This window comes from Anolis carolinensis, chromosome 3, assembly GCF_035594765.1.
Source record: "Anolis carolinensis isolate JA03-04 chromosome 3, rAnoCar3.1.pri, whole genome shotgun sequence".
NCBI classification, from domain to species: Eukaryota; Metazoa; Chordata; class Lepidosauria; order Squamata; family Dactyloidae; genus Anolis; species Anolis carolinensis.
Window position 1 is genome coordinate 205507561 of NC_085843.1, and position 20875 is coordinate 205528435.

Consider the following 20875-nt stretch of genomic DNA (forward strand, 5'->3'; position numbering starts at 1 on the left):
CTTCCATTAGAGCAGAGAGAATTGTTTGTCATGTCACTTTCATAGCATTACACACTGCAATAACAGAGCATATTTGAGCTTGTTAATCAGCGTCTAAAACAGAAAAAAAATGTTAACTGTTCATTTAATAGCATTTTCTGTTTTCTCTGTCGCACTTCTTAGAAATACACATTATTTTAAATTGGTAACTAGAAAACAAGCAATTAGAGAGCAGTTGTTTTTGCTGCTGTTAAATGACAAGTTTGATGGAGACAAAGTTTCAGAGAATACTGATGCCATAAAAGAAATGTTGATACCCTTCTACATCAACATGTACATCAACATTTCTTAATTGTAGTAATTCATCTAGTCTGACACCATCCATCTCGGTTTTTGAGGCAGGCTTTAGATTTGGCCACTGATGGATACAATTAATCTAAATAATTGGGTTTCTGTTCCCTTTTATAAAAATAATGCCTTCCCTATCTGCACATCAAAACTTCATAGGTTTGTATTGAGTTTAATCTCAAGGTTTACAAGCACATATTACACTTTACAAAATGAAGATACATTTTTAAAGCATTTCTTATAATTTTTTCCAGACCCAGGTGAACTTGCTAACAAAATTTCTCTCCATTGCAAAGTGTTGCTATGAGCAAAGAAATTTTGCCACTACAATACAAATCCTAAATGGCCTGGAACATCTTGTTGTGAGACAGTTGCCAGTGAGTAAATATTTCTTTTGTAGCTTATCCAATTTATGAAAGTTTATCAACTGAAACTATTTATTTCATCTCTAATCTTTTGAGGACGAAAATGTTATTTTCTTCTTCTATTAAGGTTTGGAAAAGTTTGCCTTCTAAGATATTGGGGATAATGGAAGAACTAACAGCTGTTGAGGTACAGTAAAAGTAATAATCTGTGACATCTGGATAAAGATTATGAGAAATGTTTTTAGTTCAGGGAGTGGAATAATTTCTGGTAAACTTGTTCGCAGAGTACATTTGTTGAGGCTCAGAAATTAGCAATGAAGTAGTAGGTCTTATCATATTCACTTCATGTGGAATGCTAGAACAGCTGTTGATATTATGAATTTCTATAATCCCACAATTTCTGACTAGGTGAAAAGTGGCTTTAATTTATATCCGCAGTCTCTTTGAGGTAGACCAGTATTAGTTTATTTTATACTGTAGACCCAACACATACGTGGTTGTTGTAGGGCAGTATTTCTATCCAGAGCACTGGAGAACATTTTTGGAGGACCTCATCACATGGACCTTGAGAGGCATAGGCCTGTCTAGTGAAGGGAATCGTACCTTTCAATCCCCAATTGTCCCGTTTCAAGTTCTGTCTTCCCTTCACATGTGTTTCCCTTTTCAGCACCCCCCCCCCATTACCCACATTCGAACCGTCACACAGATAATCTTTTTCTCCATCATTTCCATATTATTTATTTATTTCTCACATTTGTACCTCACCCTTCTCACCCCGAAGGAGACTCAGGGAGGCCTTACAACAGGCAGGGGTTCTATGCCAACACATATAAGTCCATAAAATAAACAGATAAAACTAAAATCCAAACAATTAAAAACATCAATTATTAAAACATCAATTAAAATCATGCAAATTCAAATCATAATCCAAGGCCTGTCCATTTGTCAGTCACATTAATTCGTTATCATTATTGCACTGCTTCAATTACTGGTCGAATGCTTGGTCCCACAGCCATATCCTAAGTTTTTTCTTGAAGGTCAGGAGAGAGGGGACTGACCTAATTTCATTGGGGAGGGAGTTCCACAGGTGAGGAGCCACCACTGAGAAGGCCCTGCCTTTTGTCCCCACCATTCGTGCTTGTGAGGAGAGTGGGACCAAGAACAAGGCCTCCCCAGATGATCTTAACCTCTGAGATGGATCATAGATGACAGGTAAACTGGGCCAGAACCGTTTATGGCTTTATAGGCTAAAGACAGCACTTTTAGTTGTGCTTGGTAGCACATTGGTAGCCAATCTTGGTGTTGCTTCCTTTGGGGGTGAGGCTGAGTCTTATCAGTTTCTGGCTCAATATGAGCCCCAATAATGTATATATTATTTACTTTTCTAATGTAGGGTTATTCTCCAGTTCTGAGCAATAGTGGCTGCATTCACTACCCCGTATTAACCAAAGACTTTACAAGCCTCAAGCCACTTTTTCACATTATATCCTTACATTGTCTCTTTATCTGTGCAAATTATCACAGGTGTTTTTAAAAAGTGACAGCTTATGTTTAATGGAAGGAGAGAGGTTTAAAACTTTGCCAACAATCCCATCGGCCCATGTTCTGGCAATGCACGTTCAACAGCTTGAAACAGGAGGATTTACCATGAAAAACGGCACCTTTAAGTGGACTAAACTTAGGTAATTTTCCTAATGCTAAGAATTTCTGGATGTGATCTTGCAAGTAAGGACAGCTGAAACTTCACATATAAATACACTAATCCGACCTCTTGTTAAATGTTGAAAAATTAAAAAAGACTTAAGTTATTGTTTTGAAGTTTTTAATGTTCATTTGTGATAAATGATTTCCACTATTAAAGCATATGACTTGTGTCTTCCTTTACCTTATTAACTGTTTTTCTAGGGGAAAAAGACCAACAACACTTAACTTGTGTATTTCATTTCTCCTCTTTCAAAAGAACCATTGCAAAAGTTGTGAGCCAGATTCATGCATTTCAAGAAAATCCCTACATGCTTTCTCCAGATCGCAAACTGCAGTCTTTCTTGAGACACAGAATAGCCTCTTTTAATGATGCAGACATCTCTGCCTTAGCAGCTGTCAACTCTGCCAACTTTCACCAGATGCCGGCTGAAAAGCAATCTCGAAAAATCCAGGACACCTTGCAGAAGATGAAGACAATGTTTCAGTGATTGTTTAAACCCTGTCTTTCTGTAACATTGCAGGCATAAAGTAACTTACATTTTCAAGCTGGTGACCAGATGGTACCACATGTGTAATTAGCTTTCCAATCCTACATAGCTTTGCTTGGAAACAAGTTCAAGAGTGTTTAATGGAGCTTGCTCCCAGGCAAATGTGTATTGAATTGCAGCCTTACAAGTATAACCTCCATTTGAACTCAATATTGACAACGTGTTCTACATGAATCAATGTGTTTTGAAAAATCAAAGCTCTGAGTGAAAGGGGCCGGATCACTGCTGTATTGTTTCCTTGTTTAACACTTCATAGATCTCAAATGGACTTATCTGATTCAAATGTGGTGTAAAGAAATGTAATATTTGTTGTACGTATGTATTTTTCTTTTGGAGAATAGTGGATATTGCAAAGCACATGACGAAACTGGGAAGTGAGATCTTGATATGTGAATTATTTCACAAAGCTGAGAGACTCAAGGAGAGGTGGCAAAAGACCATCTTTACATGTCTTACTGGCCTGCAATCATCTTGTCTGCTTTCAAAGAACAAAGAGAAACCATATTCAAATTGAATCTCTTATGTATAATTTCCTGGAGAGGGTTCTTTTTTCAAGGTTGTGCCAAATATATATTTACCCCCCAAAATGGCTACACTATTAAAAGAACTTGGCCAGTATTCTATATATGTATTCCATATTCATGATTCCTACTTGGACACAGTTGTGACAATACTAGCACAGTCATAACTTCCTCCTCTCATCTATTTTTGCAAGCATCAGTTTCAGGGGGAAACAGAGGTCCATTTGGGCAACAATCAGAAAAAAGCTTTAAAAACTTTGTCTCGTAGCACATTCTTGTGTCAGCTGCAGCATGTGGCACGAACATAAGGAAAAACCTTTGAGTCTATGTGAAATAAGCAATAAATCATATATTTTTAAAAATATTACTGGAAGTTTTGCATGAGATATGTTGTGCCCCCATACATTTCATTACTACAGTTTATGTACATGTCCGTATCTTTTATTAGGCTTTGGTTTAACCTTCAGTTTGCTAGTAAAACTGAATTACTGTGTCGCAAAATGATGCATGCCTAAAAAGGGTATCACCAACATGAAATATTTGAAAAGCTCTGGATTAGAAGATGGGTAAATTTATGTTTCCATCAAGTTTGGTGGGGGATTTGAACCTGGAGAGGTTGCATCCATTTATATAGTAGTTGTTGGAGAAGACATTCTCTTTTGTTGATTTTTGCAAGGGCCTACCAAGGGAGGCAAATGTGTTTATTCCATCTTTGTAGGGAAGTGTTTCTCAAACTGTGCTCCTCCGAGTGTTTTGAACTTCAGCTCCCACAAATCCCAGCCAGCTTACCAGCAGTTTGGAATTGTGGGAGTTGAAGTCCAAAACACCTGGAGGAGCACAGTTTGAGAAAATATGCTGTAGGGCAACTTCTATTTTCCATGCTCTATATTTGACCACACTGAGTTGATAATGGTCTCCATGTCTATCCTCTCGTGGCCTCTTGTGATGGCAGCTGGCTCTTTCCCTATCTTTGCTCAGTCATCTGTCCTGCTGTTTAGTTGTCTCACACCCTCTAGATATATGTGGCTGCAACTCCTATCATGTAGCTCCCTGGATGTGACTGGACTCCCATCATCCCTGATCAGCTCCAGTCATCACCCTGCTGATATAGTTTTCAGTGACAACACTCTAGTGGTCTATTGTAATTGGAGCTGGCTCTTTCACAGTACTTTCCAGATGTGGCTGGACTCCAAGGTGGACTGCTACTAAAAGAAGAATTGAGCCCTTTGCTTCCCAGCTGCAAAGATTGGATCGTGTTGTCGAAGGCTTTCATGGCCGGGATCACAGGGTTGTTGTATGTCTTTCGGGCTATGTAGCCATGTTCCAGAGTATTCTCTCCTGACGTTTTACCCACATCTATGGCAGGCATCCTCAGAGGTTGTGAGGTACCTCACAACCTCTGAGGATGCCTGCCATAGATGTGGGCGAAACGTCAGGAGAGAATACTTCTGGAACATGGCCACCAGCCCGAAAGACATACAACAACCCAAAGATTGGATCCTTTGTCTCACTTGGCAGCACTTTGACTGCCATGGCTCAATGCTATGGAATCTTGGGAATTGTAGTTTGTGGAGGAACAAACACTCTTGGGCAGAGAAGGCTAAGGACCTTATGAAACTACAACTCCCAAGATTCCATAGTATTAAGCTCTGGCAGTTGGTGTAGTATCAAACTGCATTAATCCCATTGAAATCTGAATGAAGTTTTGATTTCAAAGGGATTTTACTCCACATCCACACTTTGGAATTCATGCGTTTGACAACCCCTTTAACTTCCATGGCTCAATGCTGTGGAGTCCTGGGAGTTGTAGTTTCACATGTTCTTGACCCTTCTCTGCCAAAGTACTGGTCATAGAATCATAGAGTAGGAGGAGACTACAAGGACTATCCCATTCAACCCCCTGCCATGCAGTTTTAATTTGGGATTTTACTAAACCACAACTTCCAGGATCCCATAGTATTGAGCCATGGCAATTAAAGCAGTCTCAAACTGCATTAACACTTCAAAGTAGATGCAACCCTAGTGAGTTCTACTCTATATTGGCTACTAAAGACTGGATTAGACAATTTCAAGTAAACAGATCAACCAGTTATTATCAGCATAAGGGAAATAAAATGTATATGTCCAGGGGCATATAAACCTGAATATGAATAATAATAGAATAATACTTACCTTAATAAGTATTCACTGGTAAACTGAAGTCTAATTGTGCAGAACAAGGACAGGTTCAGCATAATATAAAATACCAACCAAAGTGAGCTGCATCTATTGCTAAAAATAAGAGAAACACAAATTGTGCATAAACAAATTGTGCGTTATACACTTATATTCATGGAAGGAAACGGATAAAACTTATTCAAATACTATATAGTTAAAAAAAAAGATGAAGAATAGAAACCAATGGCTCTTCCACACAGCTATGTAAACCAGAATATCAAGGCAGGAAATCCCACAGTACCTGCTTTGAACTGGAATATATGGCCATGTAGACTCAGAGATAACCCAGTTCAAAGCAGATATTGTGGGATTTCTTGTCTTGATATTCCGGGTTATATGGCTGTGTGAAAGGGTCCAGAGATTTAATCTACTAATGCTTGATAGTTTCATGCACAGATTGTTACATGTAAAAACAAGGAACCAAAGCTATTCTTGACACGGGAATAAAGTTCAAAATTGGCTAACATAGAACAAACTCACAGGATGCTTTTCTATGGAATTCTGGTCAGTTCCCAACCAGTGCTCTGTCTTTATAATTATTAAAAATATCACAAGAGTTGAAAATGGAAAAAATTCCAACATATTCTGTGTTTACTTTGTATTAATCTTATTTCTTAGTCCTCTTTTGACCTAAATTACTTTTAATGATATGATAATGTTCAATGTTTTGAAAAAATATTCTTCATTCTTTGTATGGGTGCTGTTTATAGAGCTCTACTTTCATTAATGAAGCATTGTCTCATTAGTCGTAATCTTGAAAAGAAAAAAAAGTCCATACAAATCCTTTGATGAAGTCAATCATGAACACTTTTCTTTAGCTGTAAAATTCACATTTTAAAGAAACTGACTCTCTTTCAGTCATCATTGTTATGGATTGATGATGATAAATGGAAACTCTTATGTGTGCCCATGATCCAGAGTCACCTGCAGAACAATAACATGCCACTCAGGTTTGCCGAACAAAATCATAGGAACTTTACTGATTCCAAGAGATCAAAACAGTAGTATTTACAATGGTCCCTCTGATCACTTATAGAAGTCCACAGTCATAAATAGCTCTTTTTCAGTCCACAAACCTGCTATACAGTCCTGATTCTTCTCCCTCTTTTCTTGGGAGCAAACAGGCTTCAAAATAGCAAGGCCTCTCTGAGTACACTGCTCTCTTTATTAGCAGTACTCAGTCATCACTGAAAACTTGTCCAAACTGGTTCTGCAGCAGCAGAACAGAAACAGTATCAAATCAATCCCCAGGTCTTTGCAGGTTCAGCCAATCGGCTTCATGCATTTCATTTTCCAGTTAACACACCGCACAGTGCCCTTGCAAACCTTGACACTCATAATAATAATAATAATAATAATAATAATAATAATAATAATAATAATAATAATAATAACAACAACAACAACAACAACAACTTTATTTTTATATCCCGATCCCATCTCCCCAGAGGGGACTCGGGGCGGCTCACATGGGGACAAGACCAGTTCCAAAATACAATAAAATACAGCATAATTAAACCAATGTAAAACAGGTAAAATAGTATAATCATACAAACCAGCATAAAATATCAACATAAAACATTAGAACAGTAGAGTCTGATAATGTAACAAATACAATTTTGTCAGTTAACCAGACACATATACAGCAATGAAAAGAAGTTGGAAAGGGATAGAATAAATAATACAAACATATGGCTATTGGGGAAAAAAGAGATCATAAGAGTTGGAAGAGAAGCGCACAGACTGGACATCTTATGAAGAATATAAGAAATCAACTTGAAGATTCAATGTAAAGATGAACTTACAGGATTTGGAATGGATAGACTAAGATACAAATCCACCCAAAGAGAATCGGGAAAAGAGACAGTGAATAATTAAACCGATGTGCTGAGAATGGAAGATCGACAACTACCCCCTAACTTTTCCATCCCCCCCCTTCCTCCCTATTCTATTCCTCTATCCACCTCATTGCGTCTTCCCCTCTTTCCGTTTTTTTTCCTTTACCTTCCCCCTATCTATGTTTTTTTTAAAGATAACTGTATATAAAACCTTCAATAAAAATATATTAAAAAAAGAGTTGGAAGAGACCACAAAAACCATCCAGTCCAACCTCATTCTGCCATGCAGGAACAAACAATCAAAGCATTCCTGATAGATGGCCCTCCTGCCTCTGCTTAAAAACCTACAGAGAAGAAGATATATTAGAGAAACATAGATTTGCACATAAATATCCTGATACATTTTCTCATCTGAGGTTCCTTGTTTAGGAAGAGGATGAACACACAATGCATCAGGTGACCTGGGCCATGGAAGGAGGCAATGGCAAACACTCTCTGGGCTCATCCTGGCAAGAAACCCCCATAACAAGTCACCACACCATATGTTGGGAATGACTTAAAGGCACATAAACATCAGAGCTGTATTGCTGTGAGTTTTCCAGGCTGTATGGCCACATTCCAGAAGCATTCTCTCCTGATGTTTTCCCCACATCTATGGCAGGCATCCTCAGTGGTTGTGAGGTCCGTTGGAAACTAGACAATGGAGGTTAATATATCTGTGGAATGTCCTGAGTGGGAGAGAGATCTCGTCTGTTTGAGGCAAGTGTGAATGTTGCAATTGATCACTTTGATTAGCATTGAATAGCCTTGCACCTTCAAAGTCTAGCTGCTCCTGCTGAGGGGACTCCTTTGTTGAGAGGTGTTGGCTGGCTCTAATTGTTTCTTGTCTGGAACTCCCCAGTTTTCTGAGTGTTGTTCTGTAGTTTCCCTTTGCTCCTAAGCTTAGTAATTCTTCTACAGAAGGTGGCACTAGAGAGCCTTTGCAGCTTTGAATGATGACATGCTTCAGTGCAGAAACTCTGATAATCTATTTCTTTAAAAAAACATAGGCCCTTTTCCTATATCTCAGGATTTGAACCCAGATTATCTTCCTATCCCAAATTATCTAGCAGTGGAGACTCATATAATCCAGTTTAAATCAGATAATCTGGGATCAGATCTTGGGATATATGGCAGTGCAGAAGGGTATTGAACAGTGTAGAGTATTGAACTATGTTTAAAGAATAGTAGATACATTAGAACATATTTCCGAGAAAGACTAATAGCCGCAAATCTGTATTAGCCTTTCAATTCTTCCATCCTTTTTTTTTAAAGGCAGGATAATGATTTTGTAACTTGAAAAGAAATCATAAAGATACATTCAAGATAACAATATTCTCTAGTTATTAGAATACCTTCTTCAGCAAGTCATGTCAACATTCTTACCCATCTGTTCTCTTTCCTGGGTGCTTTAGGAAAACAGAGTTGCTTTGCAGCAGGACTAAAACACCTGCAAACTTACAGATGTTGGAGTACAACTCCCATCATCCCCAAAGTGGAGCAGTGGAAATGATGATACCTGAGTCCAACAACAACTGGAGGCTTCAGGCTTTGGTTTATAACACGATAAATACAGCCTGGACAGTTGGCCTCTGATATGTTGGAACATGCATCCTCTTAATCTGCTTAAAGAAGCAAAGGTACTACCACCATGGAAGAGGTAAAGGAAATCCTTACACATCTGTTACCTTTGCCATGAGAGAATAAAGGGACACGAGAGAAGCCTCCCAGCAGGATGGCATCACATCCAGGCAACGTTTTTGTAGATGGCCAATTCTTTCATACCAGAAGCGACTTGCAGTATGTTCTCAATTCACTTCTGACATGATTTTTAAAAATCTTTGCCTTTCCAAAAGGTACTGTTCCATTATCCAGGCAGGGGCCACTAGCGGGTGCTAAAGAGAGAAGTGTAGCCCAATATACAGTGGGAGAGTTGAAGGAGGGAAACTATTTCCCTTGTTTCCGCTGGTTACTCCCCCTCCTCACTTCCCATATCATAAACTAGGGACATGTGTGGGGGGATTAACAGAAAAACAGGGGGAAATTATTTTACTCCTTAAACTCTCCCTCCACCCCCCATAAAATGGACTATCCTTCTCTCTCTAGCACCCCCTAGTGGCCTCCGCCCGGATAATGGAACAGGACCCCAAAAGGATACATATCATATGATAACACTACTCTTAGGAGTTGGATTTTTTGAATCATTAGTTACAATCTAAAAAAATAAATACTACTATAAATATTGGCTGGAGGTTATTGTGTATGATATGGCTCATGATGGTACTTCATCATGTAGCACTCAGCAGGGCCAGCAGCAACAGCATTTATTTTTTTTTGCCAAAGAAGACTAAAGACTTTGTCAAATTACAACTCCCATGATTTCACAGCATTGAGCCATGGCAATTAAAGTGATGTCAAGCTACGTTAATTCCACAGCATTGATGCAGCCTAGGTTTGTAGTGCCAAGCCAATTGTCCTCTGTGGGTTGTACTCAAATGGGGAAATTTTGTCTTTAATCTAAGGGAGCAAAACAGCTTGTTTTGGTTCTGATCTATAATCACAGCTTTTAACAGGACTTATTGATCTTGCCTCTCCATCGGAGGCAACATACAATGTTGAACCATAAATGTGCAATGGAATGCCATTGAAAGCCAATGTCCTTCACAATGTGTCAAATAGAGTTTTTCCAGGCTACAATGTGCCACAATTAGGAGGCTGATTTATCTCAGGAATGTGCCTGGACATGCCAGGGCAGCTCTGGACAAATCAAGAAAGAGCTAGGGCAAGTTAAGGTGGAGAGAAAACAGAAGGTTACTCCACTTAGGTAGAAAAAATGAAATGCAAAGATACAGAATGGGGGACGCCTGGCTCAACAGCAGTTTGTGTGAAAAAGATCTTGGAGTCCTCATGGACAACAAGTTAAACATGAGCCTACAATGTGATGCGGCGGCAAAAAAAGCCAATGGGATTTTGGCCTGCATCAATAGGAGTATAGTGTCTAGATCCAGGGAAGTCATGCTACCCCTCTATTCTGCCTTGGTCAGACCACACCTGGAGTACTGCGTCCAACTCTGGGCACTGCAATTGAAGGGAGATGTTGACAAGCTGGAAAGTATGGCAACTAAAATGATCAAGAGTCTGGAGAACAAGGCCTATGAGGAGCAGCTCAAAGAGCAGGGCATGTTTAGCCTGCATAAGAAAAGGCTGAGAGGAGACATGATAGCCATGTATAAATATGTGAGGGGAAGTCATAGGGAGGAGGGAGTAAGTTTGTTTTCTGCTGCCCTGGAGACTAGGACGCGGAACAATGGCTTCAAACTACAGGAAAGGAGATTCCACCTGAACATTAGGAGAACTTCCTCACTGTGAGAGCTGTTCGGCAGTGGAACTCTCACCACAGACAGACACAGACACACAGAGAAAGATACTGAATAATACTCTCTGCCTTGAAGTGTGGTGGAGGCTCCTTCTTTGGAGACTTTTAAGCAGAAGCTGGATGGCCATCTGTCAGGGGTGCTTTTGAATGTGATTTCCTACTTCTCAGCAGTGGGTTGGACTGGATGGCCCATGAGGTCTCTTCCAACTCTATGATTCTATGAATGTAGAATGGAATGCTATTGTAAGCCAATATCCTTCACAATGTGTCAAGTAGGCTTTTTCCAGACTACAATGTGTCACAAATAGGAGGCAGATTTATCACAGCAATGCACCTGGACATGCCAGGGCAGCACTGGACAAATCAAGAAAGAGCTAGGGCATGTTAAGGTGGAGAGAAAACAGGAGGAGTATCCTTTATAAGACTCGTTGGGGCAGTGGGGATTCTCCAAGAACATTTAAAGATGAGCAAAACTTATTAATTCTGCAATCTTTTATTCTTCTGAGCTGGTTGGAACTTTATCCCTGTTGCTAAGATGACAGTTGCTTACACCCTCAAAATCTGTATTATTCCCATGATTACAAGGGGAAGAAGAGGGCTTGCTTATGATCCTGCCTGAAGTATAGGAGAAAATTTCACCATTACCTACCCACGCCAAGGGGCATTGCATCCAAAGCAAAGGAATTATTCTGGCAAGTGAGGCAGTAAATTGCATAAGCACATCTCCCCATGCTTGAAGAAAGGGCAGGACAACAACATTAATATGACAAATTTCAGCACTTTCATGAAATGTAGAACAAGCCCAGAGCAGTTGTCTCACTTATTTGCCCAGTGATAGGGCTGGTCCTTCAGAACCAATTTATTATCCCTTTTCATCTGTCATTTCAAGACTTTAGAAAACACATCTCATCAATCCTACAACAAATCTCCTTGCTTTTAGTCCACATCTAAATAGAGCTAAGTGTCTTTACTATCTGAGAAAATCAGAATATCGTGAGCTGTGATTGCTGAAATGACTGTAGTGCTGATATACATATGTGGGCTACAAGTAAAGTGTTGTTGTTGTTGTTGTTGTTGTTGTTATATGCACCACCTGAAAACATCTGTATTTGAGACAATTTTTCAAATCCCTTTTCCCAATCTAAAGTTGATCAAGTTGATACTGGAAAGATGATGATGATGATGATGATGATGATGATGATGATGATGATGATGATGATGATAATAATTGTTTCAGGCTTGGTTCCCCGTGTAATCTGCCCTGAGTTCCCTCAGGGAGATGGAGGTGGGTTATAAAAATAAAATTATTATTATTATTATTGACACAACGACGTTGTATGACACAGCAAACAAGATAGATATGCTGGATTTCGTTTCACAAAATCACAAGTCGAACACTTCCCAAGTGTCTAGGACTGTGTGATGTATTTTCAGATGATGCGTGCAGATCCCAGTAAGGTGGCCTTTTGCAGTTGGCAGATCGTAATTTTGTCAATGTCTATTGTCTCCAAATGCCGGCTGAGATCTTTTGGCACGGCACCCAGTGTGCCCATCACCACCGGGACCACCTGCACTGGTTTCTGCCAGAGTCTTTGAAGTTCAATCTTGAGGTCCTGATAGCGGCTGAGTTTTTCCTGTTGTTTTTCTTCAATGCGACTGTCACCTGGGATGGCAACATCAATGATCCAAACCTTGTTCTTTTCCACAACTGTGATGTCTGGTGTGTTGTGTTCCAGAACTTTGTCAGTCTGGATTCGGAAGTCCCACAGTATCTTTGCGTGTTCATTTTCCACAACCTTTGCAGGTTTGTGATCCCACCAGTTCTTAACTGCAGGGAGGTGATACTTGAGGCATAGGTTCCAATGAATCATTTGGGCCACATAGTTGTGCCTCTGTTTGTAGTCTGTCTGTGCAATTTTCTTACAGCAGCTGAGGATATGATCAATGGTTTCATCGGTTTCCTTGCACAGTCTGCACTTTGGGTCATCAGCTGATTTTTCAATCTTGGCCTTGATTGCATTTGTTCTGATGGCTTGCTCCTGGGCTGCAAGGATCAGGCCTTCTGTCTCCTTCTTCAGGGTCCCATTCGTGAGCCAGAGCCAGGTCTTCTCTTTATCAGCTTTTCCTTCAATTTTGTCAAGGAACTTTCCATGCAGTGTTTTGTTGTGCCAGCTGTCAGCTCTAGTTTGTAGTGCGGTTTTCTTGTACTGGTTTTTTGTCTGCTGTGCTTTGAGGAGTTTCTGATTTTTGACTTCAATCAAAGCAGGTTCTTCACTTTGTTTTACATATTCTGCCAGGGCATGTTCTTCTTCTTTGACTGCTTGTTTTACTTGCAAGAGTCCTCTGCCCCCTGATCTTCTAGGCAGATACAGCCGGTCAACATCACTGCGAGGATGCAGTGAATGATGAATGGTCATGAGTTTTCTTGTTTTTCTGTCCAAATTGTCCAGTTCCATCTGTGTCAAGTTTATAATGCCAGCAGTATATCTTATGACAGGTATGGCCCAGGTGTTTATGGCCTTGATGGTGTTGCCTCCATTGAGCTTGCTTTTGAGAATTTTTCTGACCCTTTGTGTGTATTCTTTACTGACCACAGTTTTCACATGTTCATGCTTGATGTTGTCCAGCTGTAATATGCCCAGATATTTATAGGCCTCTGGCTGGTGACACCTTATTGTTTGGCCATTGGGCATATTGATGCCCTCACTTTCAATTATTTTTCCCTTCTTCAATGCCACTGTCGAACATTTGTCCAAACCAAACTCCATGTTGATATCAGTGCTAAAAATTCGGACAGTGTTGGTCAGAGATTGGATTTCAGTTTCCGTTTTCCCATATAGCTTCAGGTCATCCATGTACATCAAATGTGAAATTTTGTGAGAATTCTTAGATGTTTGGTAGCCGAGATTTGTTTTTTGTAAGATTGTTGACAGAGGGATCATGGCAATAATGAAAAGCAGAGGGGACAATGAGTCTCCCTGGAAAATTCCTCTCCTGATGTTGACAAGTCCATAACTTTCATTTCCAACAAACAGTTCAGTTTTCCAGTGCTCCATCATGTTTTCAATGAAGGTGCCAACGTTTTTACAAATCCCGATGGCGTCCAGGCACTTGATGATCCAGCTGTGTGGGAGTGAGTCAAAGGCCTTTTTGTAGTCAATCCACGTCATGTGAAGATTAGCTTTTCGGCTCTTACAGTTCTCCAGAATCATTTTGTCAATCAATAACTGGTCTTTTGTGCCCCTGCTTTTCCGTTTGTTGCCTTTCTGTTCATCTGGCAAGATGTTTTTTTCTTCAAGATAGTCTTGAATTCTGTCAGCTATGATGCCAGTCAGTAGTTTAAACATAGTGGGCAGACACGTTATTGGCCTGTAGTTTCCTGGTGCTGCTCCTTTTGCTGGATCCTTTTGTATCAGGTATGTTCTTCCAGTTGTTAGCCATTCACTGATACTTCCTTTCTGCAGCATCTCATTGAATTGTTGGGCCATTTTTCCATGTAAACTAATCAGATGTTTGAGCCAAAATCCATGGAGTTGATCACTACCAGGCGATGTCCAGTTCTTGACTTTTTGCACTCGTTTGCTGATCATTTCAGTTGTTATTTCCATCAGTTCCATTTTGTTCTGTGAGAATTTTCCTTCAAACTCCTTTATCCACCTAGCGTTTTTGTTGTAGTTCTTATTGTTTTCCCAAAGCTCTTTCCAGAACTTCGTTGTTGCAGTTTTCTCTGGCTTTATGGTTACTGTGTCTGTTTTTTGGTTCAGGCTCTGATAGAACTGTCTTTGGTCTGATTGAAACAGTTGATTTTGTCTGTACTGGATGATTCTGGCTTCATACCTTTCAATTTTTCTGGCTGTTGCTGTAATTTGTTCTTTCACAATTTCCAAAGCTTCTTCAATTTTTCTGGTGTTCAGCCAGTACTTTCGGATCAGGTATTGCTTGATTTTGTCATTCTTCAGTTTCCTCTCTTTCATATTTTTCAGGTTACTTGCATCTGATCTAAGCTTTTTGATTTTCAACTCTAGCCTGACCTTCCACTTTGGTTTTCCAGTCGATTTTCTTTGGGGCTGCCTTGGTTGTAGGAGCCCAAGCTCTTCTGTTACTATCACTGCTGCACTGTAGGCATACTGGTTTGTTTGTTCAATTGATGTTATTTGGACAGTGGAGAGTACTGCATTCACATCTTTCATGAGAGGCGCCAGGTGTCTCTTGGGCACTGTTTTTAGAGTTGGGAGCCGCTTTCTTATTGCATTTGCTGCAGCATGAGCCATGATCTTATCCTTGAGCTCTTGTTGTCTTGCTGTCAAGGTTCCTGGTGGTTCAGCAGGTGTTTCAAGTGCTGGTTCATGAAATTCTTGCAAAAGCTCCACACTTTCTTCTGGTTCAATCTGTTCCACCATTCCAAGTGTTGCTGGAGTCTCTGCTGCTGTCTGTGCTGTGGTCTGATGGTAATTTACTTTGCAAATTTTCTGGATTTCTTCAAGTTCAACTTCACTGAACACTTTGTTTCTGATTATGAATCTTCGTTGGTCAGCCAGTCGGGGTTCTGTTATCTGTGAGTCAGGGTACTCTTGTCTCCACAGTTGATGCATCCTTTTTTGGTAGCCACGCCTTTGAGGTTCAGATTTGTAGTAGCATTTCATAATTGTGCGGTCTTCTGGCATTGTGTATTTCTGCCGCTTCTGTGACTGTTCATTTGGGTTTTGATGATTCCGTAGCCCACTTGTCAATGGATGTCCAGAATCAGCAGCATCCACCGCGGTCCTTTTTATCCTGGGCGACGACCGAGCCAGTATAGACTTCATTTGGGTTTGTTTCTCCATAATGCTAATGGGTTAGGTGCTCTTAGTTCTGCTCCTCAGCTGAGGCCTCTCTGGCTTGGTTGGACCTACCGGTAGTTACACTACCGCCAGCACAGCCCTCAGTCATCATTGGAGCAGTTAAGCCCCCCCACCACGTCAAGGTGGCACCTGCGGGGGGGATTATTATTATTATTATTATTATCATTATTAACAACTTTATTTATATCCTGCCTTATTTCCCCATAAACTCAGGGTGGTTGACAACAGACAGTGGCGAGCATTCAATGCTAATAAAACCGAAACAACCAAAGCCACCCAAATCAAAAAACATATCCAACATCCACAATAAAGTGATAATAAAAAAAAAATCCATGAATTAGACAATAACATAACAGACTTACAATTTCACACAGATGACCCCTTTGACTGTGTGGAATAGAACATTTGGCTTGAACTGGATCAAACCATTTTCCAACATTTGGTTGACAAAGTGGCTGATCAAATGACAATGGAACCTCACAAGCATGTTAGAAGATGTTGCTCATGCTATGTGTGGACTTATTGTGCCAGTCTACTGGAGTTTGTATACATTTTTATGTTTCTGAGACTATCAAACAGAGTTACTATTTTTAAATACATGTTGGCCGCAGAGGTTAACCAAGGATTGCATATATTCCTTTGCATAATTATACTGTATTTACCAGGTAAATTGCGGTGGTGCAGTGTGTTAAGCCCTTGTGCCAGTTGAACTGCTGACCTGAAGTTTGGCGGTTCAAATACACGAGACAGGGTGAGCTCCCATCTGTCAGCTCTAGATTGCGGGGACATTAGAGAAGCCTTCCAGTAGGATGGTAACACATTCTGATGTCCCTGGGCAACGTCTCTGTAGACAGCCAATTCTCTCAGACCAGAAGCGACTTGCAGTATGTTCTCAAGTCATTTCTGACACGATAAAAAAGCTGGCATTTTGTTTTTAGCCTTGTTCCCATCTGTGATGCTTATCTGTTATTCCATGCAGACTTTCTAATTGCATAGGACCTCACACTTGTTCCTTGCTAACACTCTGTATCAATACCCATTCACTATCGGAATCAATAGCTCTTATCTATGTCCACCATTGAAACTGTGCAGATCTCCAGATATTGCTTCAACTCATTATTTATCACTATCGGCTATGCTAGCCACACTTACCAGGAATTGTAGCTGAATATTTAGAAGGCCAGGTAATTCCCATCCCTGTAGGAATTGTCAGTTCTTCAGTTCTGACTCTTTCTTCCCTAAGGACAGTATGATGTTTCTGCTACTTCATGAAACATGGGCTGCCCAAACTGTTGCCCATCAACTGCAGATTTATAATAATCCTTTGGCTAGTTTTGAAGTGGATGAGGTGGGCAATTTTTGACCATGGGTGGCTCACCTGAACTTGCTGGTTGGGACATCCCATCACTTTCCATTGTTATGTTCAACCAAAATCCTGTAACCCAAAATAGGGACTTGGGGAGAAAGCGAAAGATTGGGTCAGATAAACAATAGCATTTGTGAGAGGGTATTTTATCACTGTGGTGATAATCTGGTGGTAGGAAAATCTGCCCCCAAATAACCCCCAATGTCATTTTCAAAGGCTGGAGTGGGGGCTGTGAGGACCATAAACATGAGGTTCAGGGCTGAACCAAACCCATGAGCTGCACTTTCCCATCCATTTGCAGCCTTCTGCAAAACTTTCCATATGCTTGTGCTGCAAGAAATATTAATTCTAATGTCCTGTCTCCAGGAAATACGACGAATATATCCTTGTTCTCTCCCACATTTCCAATTACACATCTTGACCTAATCCAGTCCTTAGACCTAGAGAGCATCTAAAGTGTAACTGTGGAATCAATACAACCAATGAATGAAGCAATGAGTTGACTTCCCAAAATGTCATTCATGGGCTTACTCTTATTGGCATAATAACTGAATCTAGGCCTATATTTCTGACTATATTCCACCTACATACTTAACCTCCCACCTTTTATTCCTCTCACTTTCTCTCCCCGCCCCCCCCCCCCCCCACTGCTGACCTTTTCTTCTTTTGAGGAAATGTGTGGGATTTAAGTAAATCACAGGCTATGTGGGTCTTAGTATCTGACCCCTGTTCCTTGAATTTCCTACCCATGCATCTCCCCCCTGCTGAAAATTATTTTCTATCATGTAATGTGTGTGTGTGATTTTTTTAAATGCCTGACTTATGCCTGACTTTAATGCCCACATCACAGTACTATATCTTAAAAGATGGAGCCCCCGGTGGCGCAATGGGTTAAATCCTTGTGCCAGATGAACTACTGACTGAAAGGTCAGCAATTCGAATCAGGGAGAGGGGTGAGCTTCCGCCTGTCAGCTCTAGCTCCCCATGTGGGGACATGAGAGAAGCCTCCCCAAAGGATAGTAAAACATCAAACATCTGGGCATCCCCTGGGTAACATCCTTGTAGATGGTCAATTCTCTCACACCAGAAGCAACTTACAGTTTCTCAAGTTGCTCCTGTCCCACAAAAAACTTTAAAAGATAATGTCCCCAAATCAACCAGACAGGACTTCTAGCTTCCAAAACATCATTTCTAGTGTCTGGGCCACTTAAAACTCAGTGTTGTTGTCCTCTAATCACACGACTTGTATCCTGACCTCTATATCTGCTTGCCGAAATCACCAAAGGTATTCAGAAAGAAACAAAAGTACAGTAGAGTCTTGCTTATCCAACATAAATGGGCTGGCAGAATGTTGGATAAGCAAAAATGTTGGATAATAAGGAGGGATTAAGGAAAAGCCTATTAAATGTCAAATTACATTATGATTTTACAAATCATCATGTTTTACAACAAATGGACAGAAAAAAGCTGTTTTTACGCATTTAACATCAAAACTTCACAATGTTTTGAAAAGTCAACTACAAAAACACTGACTACTAAAAGGAAAAGTACATTGGATAAGTGAAGGTTGGATAAGCGAGACTCTACTGTACTGCAACTTTCCAAAGCAGAGCATGTAAAATCACGGATTTGAAATTTTTCCTTTGGACTTTCATGTAGGCTGTAACAAAATGTAATTGTTTAAAAATTTTTTTCCCAAGGTCAGATTTAGACAGCACAAGTGAGAGACGGAGATGCAAGAGGTGGAAGGTCAGAAGAGGAAGATGGGAAAATATAAAGATAACGAAGTAAGGTTGTTAGCCAACCATATCTACAGGCAAATCAGATCTGAAGTTTGAATATGGCAGTTGTCAGACCTATGGAAAACTTGCTTTCTTGAGCAAACCTAATGCAAAATGCACTGACTTAGTACAAATGATAATGGCTGGAAGGCAAATACTTTTCCAACTAGATGTGAAGCAATCCAAGTTGCATCTGTCTAGTCTTTCTGAAAAGAGGGGTGTTAAGATGAAGATCTACCAAACAAAATGCAGAGCCGAACAAAGCACTCTTTTGTCTGGAGTTAAATGGAGCCATTAAAGCCTTGTTAGGAACAATGACTGCGCTTAATGTTATTACTGACAGGCTTGTTAAGATCTTGAGCTTTCCAGCAGGCCTGACACAGCCAAAAGGGAAAGAAAGGAAGTTGTTTTAAGTGAGAAATGCTTTCAACTTTCCTTGAGCACTCCTTCAACTGTGCTCATTCCAGCTGGGTTTTTTGTACTCTTTCCATCCAGTTAGTCATTATACAAACTGTAACCTGAAACTGTTTTCCTTATCTTCTCCTTCTCCATCCTTTACTCTTTTTGTGTCATGGCTTAATTTTTAGGTTTTAAATCTAAAAGGAAGGATTGCCAGGCTGATGAGGAAACTTTATGCACAAACATGGAAAATAATATTGCATTTTGACTTACGGTCACTCCATATAATTTATAGGGTTTTCTTAGGCAAGGAATATACAGGATTGGTTTGGCCAGTTAATAATAATAATAATAATAATAATAATAATAATAATAATAATAATAATAATAACTACTACTACTACTACTACTACTACTACTACTATTACTATGTGGCCCAAATGATTCACTGGAATTTATGCCACAAATACCATCTAGCAGCCATAAAGAACTGGTGAGATCACAAACCTGCAAAGATTGTGGAAAATGAACATGCAAAAATACTGTGGAATTTTTGAATCCAGATGGACAAAGTTCTGGAACACAACACACCAGACTTCACAGTTGTGGAAAAGAAAAAGGTTTGGATTATTGATGTCGCCATACCAGGTGACAGTCAAATTGATGAAAAACAACAAGAAAAATTAAACCGTTATCAAGAGCTCAAGATCGAACTGCAAAGGCTCTGGCACAAACCAGTACAGGTGGTCCCGGTGGTAAATGGCACACTGGGTGCTGTGATCTCAGCTGTCATTTGGAAACAATAAACATTGACAAAGTTACGATCTGTCAACTGCAAAAGGCCACCTTACTGGGATCTGCGCACATCATCCGAAAATACATCACGCAGTCCTAAACGCTTGGGAAGTGTTCAACTTGTGATTTTGTGATACGAAATCCAGCATATCTATCTTGTTTGCTGTGTCATACTATGTCATTGTGTCAATAATAATAATACTTTATTTATACCCCACCACCATCTCCCATAGGGACTCGGGACAGCTTACAAAATAGCACACAATGGTGCCATACAACACATAGAATGCAATACATCCACTTATAAAATCAGTAACACATTAACATAAAACCACATATAAAATTAACAAAAGCAACCTCTATTAAATAGAGTCAGTAAAATTTGGCTATAGTCTTTGATTAAAAGATCCATACAATCAATGTTAATAATAATAATAATAATAATAATAATAATAATAATAATAATAAACTTTATTTTTATATCCCGCCCCATCTCCCCGAAGGGACTCGGGGCGGCTCACAACAGGGACAAGCCCGAAACAACGACACAACATAATTGACAAAAACTTAAAATGTAATTCCTTCCTCTCACATATCATCTACATCACTTGTGATTTCTTGTTGTCCCCCCTGCTAAGTAGTGGCCAAACATGATATTGTTTAGTTTCCAAAATCAGAAAGGATCAGGTGCTAAACAGTAGGATATAAATACCTTGGGTGAATGGTTGGACAATACCACTTTGGAGATGCTCCCTTTT

The 20875-nt window shown here is 39.9% G+C and overlaps 1 protein-coding gene across 5 annotated transcripts in view; it reads left to right on the top strand.

Annotated features, from left to right (window-relative positions):
• The window catches only part of kndc1 (kinase non-catalytic C-lobe domain containing 1), a 119547-nt gene extending 115718 nt beyond the window's left edge, over positions 1–3829 (top strand). For 2 of the 5 annotated variants that reach the window (XM_008116744.3, XM_062976126.1), the window contains 4 exons: positions 582–704; positions 820–879; positions 2217–2374; positions 2653–3829. In XM_008116744.3, coding sequence (XP_008114951.2) covers positions 582–704; positions 820–879; positions 2217–2374; positions 2653–2884 — 573 coding nt within the window. In that variant the 3' untranslated portion in view covers positions 2885–3829. Of the gene's footprint in view, positions 1–581; positions 705–819; positions 880–2216; positions 2375–2652 lie in introns of those variants that run through there. The other 3 variants (XM_062976125.1, XR_010004591.1, XR_010004590.1) reach the window with 3 other exon arrangements.
• The last annotated feature ends 17046 nt before the right edge of the window (positions 3830–20875 follow it).